This window comes from Merops nubicus, unplaced genomic scaffold, assembly GCF_000691845.1.
Source record: "Merops nubicus isolate BGI_N331 unplaced genomic scaffold, ASM69184v1 scaffold10145, whole genome shotgun sequence".
Classification (NCBI taxonomy): Eukaryota; Metazoa; Chordata; class Aves; order Coraciiformes; family Meropidae; genus Merops; species Merops nubicus.
The window spans coordinates 39,744-41,619 of record NW_008610255.1 but is presented as its reverse complement, the minus strand read 5'-3'; the positions used below and the strand labels follow the sequence as shown (position 1 = coordinate 41,619).

At 41.8% G+C, this 1,876-nt stretch overlaps 1 protein-coding gene across 1 annotated transcript in view; it reads right to left on the bottom strand.

Moving 5' to 3' along the window:
* Positions 1 to 1,400, bottom strand: part of KSR1 (kinase suppressor of ras 1) — a 15,819-nt gene extending 14,419 nt beyond the window's left edge. The window contains exon 1 of the mRNA XM_008940850.1: positions 1,292 to 1,400. Within this exon, the coding sequence (XP_008939098.1) occupies positions 1,292 to 1,400 (109 nt within the window). The remainder of the gene's footprint in view (positions 1 to 1,291) is intronic.
* Positions 1,401 to 1,876: the final 476 nt, after the last annotated feature.

The window sequence follows — 1,876 nt, the reverse complement described above, 5'->3', positions numbered from 1 at the left end:
AGGAATGCACAGATTACAGGGATCATTTCAGAACCTCATCAGGAGAACTCTCTGGCTTAATTTTAAGCATGTCCTTAATGACTTAAATCAAGGTGAAAAGTCAAAGCTTCAGGGCCTGATGTCCTGTTGACCAGACAGTGGTTGAAAAGAGACCATATAGCCAGACTTTTTAAAATGCCATTCCTTTATACTAAGTGAATGCCATGACTTCTGAACAATGGCTGGTTTTGCCATACTGTGGATGGGAAATATCTGACAACCCAGGACAAGAAAAATTAGACAAAAGGAAATAGAAAAGTGAGCTGTTTGATGGCTTTTCCATTAACTAACCTTTATGATTTGCAAATGGTATGAACTGTCATAATACCAACAGGAAGCATCACCTCTTAGTGACAGATTGATCACTGCTACAAAGAAAGGTCTGATGCATGTTAGTACCAGCAAGCTGTGAGAAACACTCTCCTGCAAACTGATCTTACATTGCCTTTGAAAGTAGCCTGGGGAAAGAGCTGGGGAAGATGGGGAAATAGCACTCGGAATCTTGAGCTTCACTGATATTAAATACCTTGGTTGGATGTGTTTGCATGCTGAACAAAGGTATTTCTGATTACCCAGTGCCCTTCTTTCTGTAACTTCAAGGTAAATCAGGGATCTTTCTAGCTCTTGAATCTGCTAGTGGAATCTGGCTAATGATTCTACCAGTTCTAGCAGTCAGAGAAAAAGAGCAGGAGGCAAGTGGTTTTAAAGAGAAGTGAATTAATTGATACATTACAAGCTGCACAGTGATAAAGGGTTGTTAAGCAACGATTTTCTCTTCCAGAGCATTGAGCTGAACAATATTCAGGCTTCTAAGCAAAGTAATGCCAAAGAGAACTACACCTTCTCTCCACGATGGCAATATTTGGGCAGGCGATTACCTACAAGACACCTGGTTCCATTTGTTAGGTCAAGGCTGTATGTATGGAATGATGGAGGATTAACTGGAGCATTGGACACTCTGAACAGAGGGGGAGTAAGGATATAGTCTCCTGAATAGGAGGGGATACTTTGACATACATTTTTTTCCACTTATTTATTTATGTGACACATCAAAACCAAATCAAATCCACAGCTCTGGATGCCTTTGTTCACTGTAACTTCAGGTATATCCAAGAGCCATAACCTGCTACTGGTTACAGAATACACCCAAAGGCACTGTCTAGAGGTTTTTGCAGATTGTCTCATATGAAAGGAAGCAGGATGGGGGCTGGGTTGCCAAAAAACTAGTTCCACAGAACAAGGCATTCTGTACCTGATTCAGTCACCTTCCGTAAGCAGCTGAGTGCCCCGTTGAGCCTGGAGCACTCCTCGTCTCTGGCACCACACCTCTTCATTGTTTCCTTCACCTTTGATTCATTCATTTCTAGTAAGGCATCTAAGGTCAGCTCCTCTGGGATCCTCTGCAGAAAGACAACACATTTTTTTCTCATACACGAATGAGATTGTCGCTTGTTCTTCTGATGTACTTTAAATAGTGCCACAGTCTCACTGCCTGCTCTGACTCACGGTTTCCTCATTTTGGTCCTGCACCTCTCTTAAGGATCAGTGGGTCAGTAACGACCACGGGCAAACCTCAGCAGCTGCTCCCTCCTCCCTGCATCACCAGAGACCAGGCATACTCTGTGTGCTCTGTATCACTAGGATGTTATGGTCATTCTCTGGTATTTAAGTTAGGATTAGAGGGGACTGAAATATTCTTCTCCACTTGTGGAAAAGCTTTTTTTTTTGAAAAGCTATCAATGAAAGCTTAACTTTTTCATTAAAAATAGCAGTCAGAAACAAAACAGGCCTAAAACCTGAAAAAACATCAGATAAAGATGTTCAGGTTTTCAGTAGG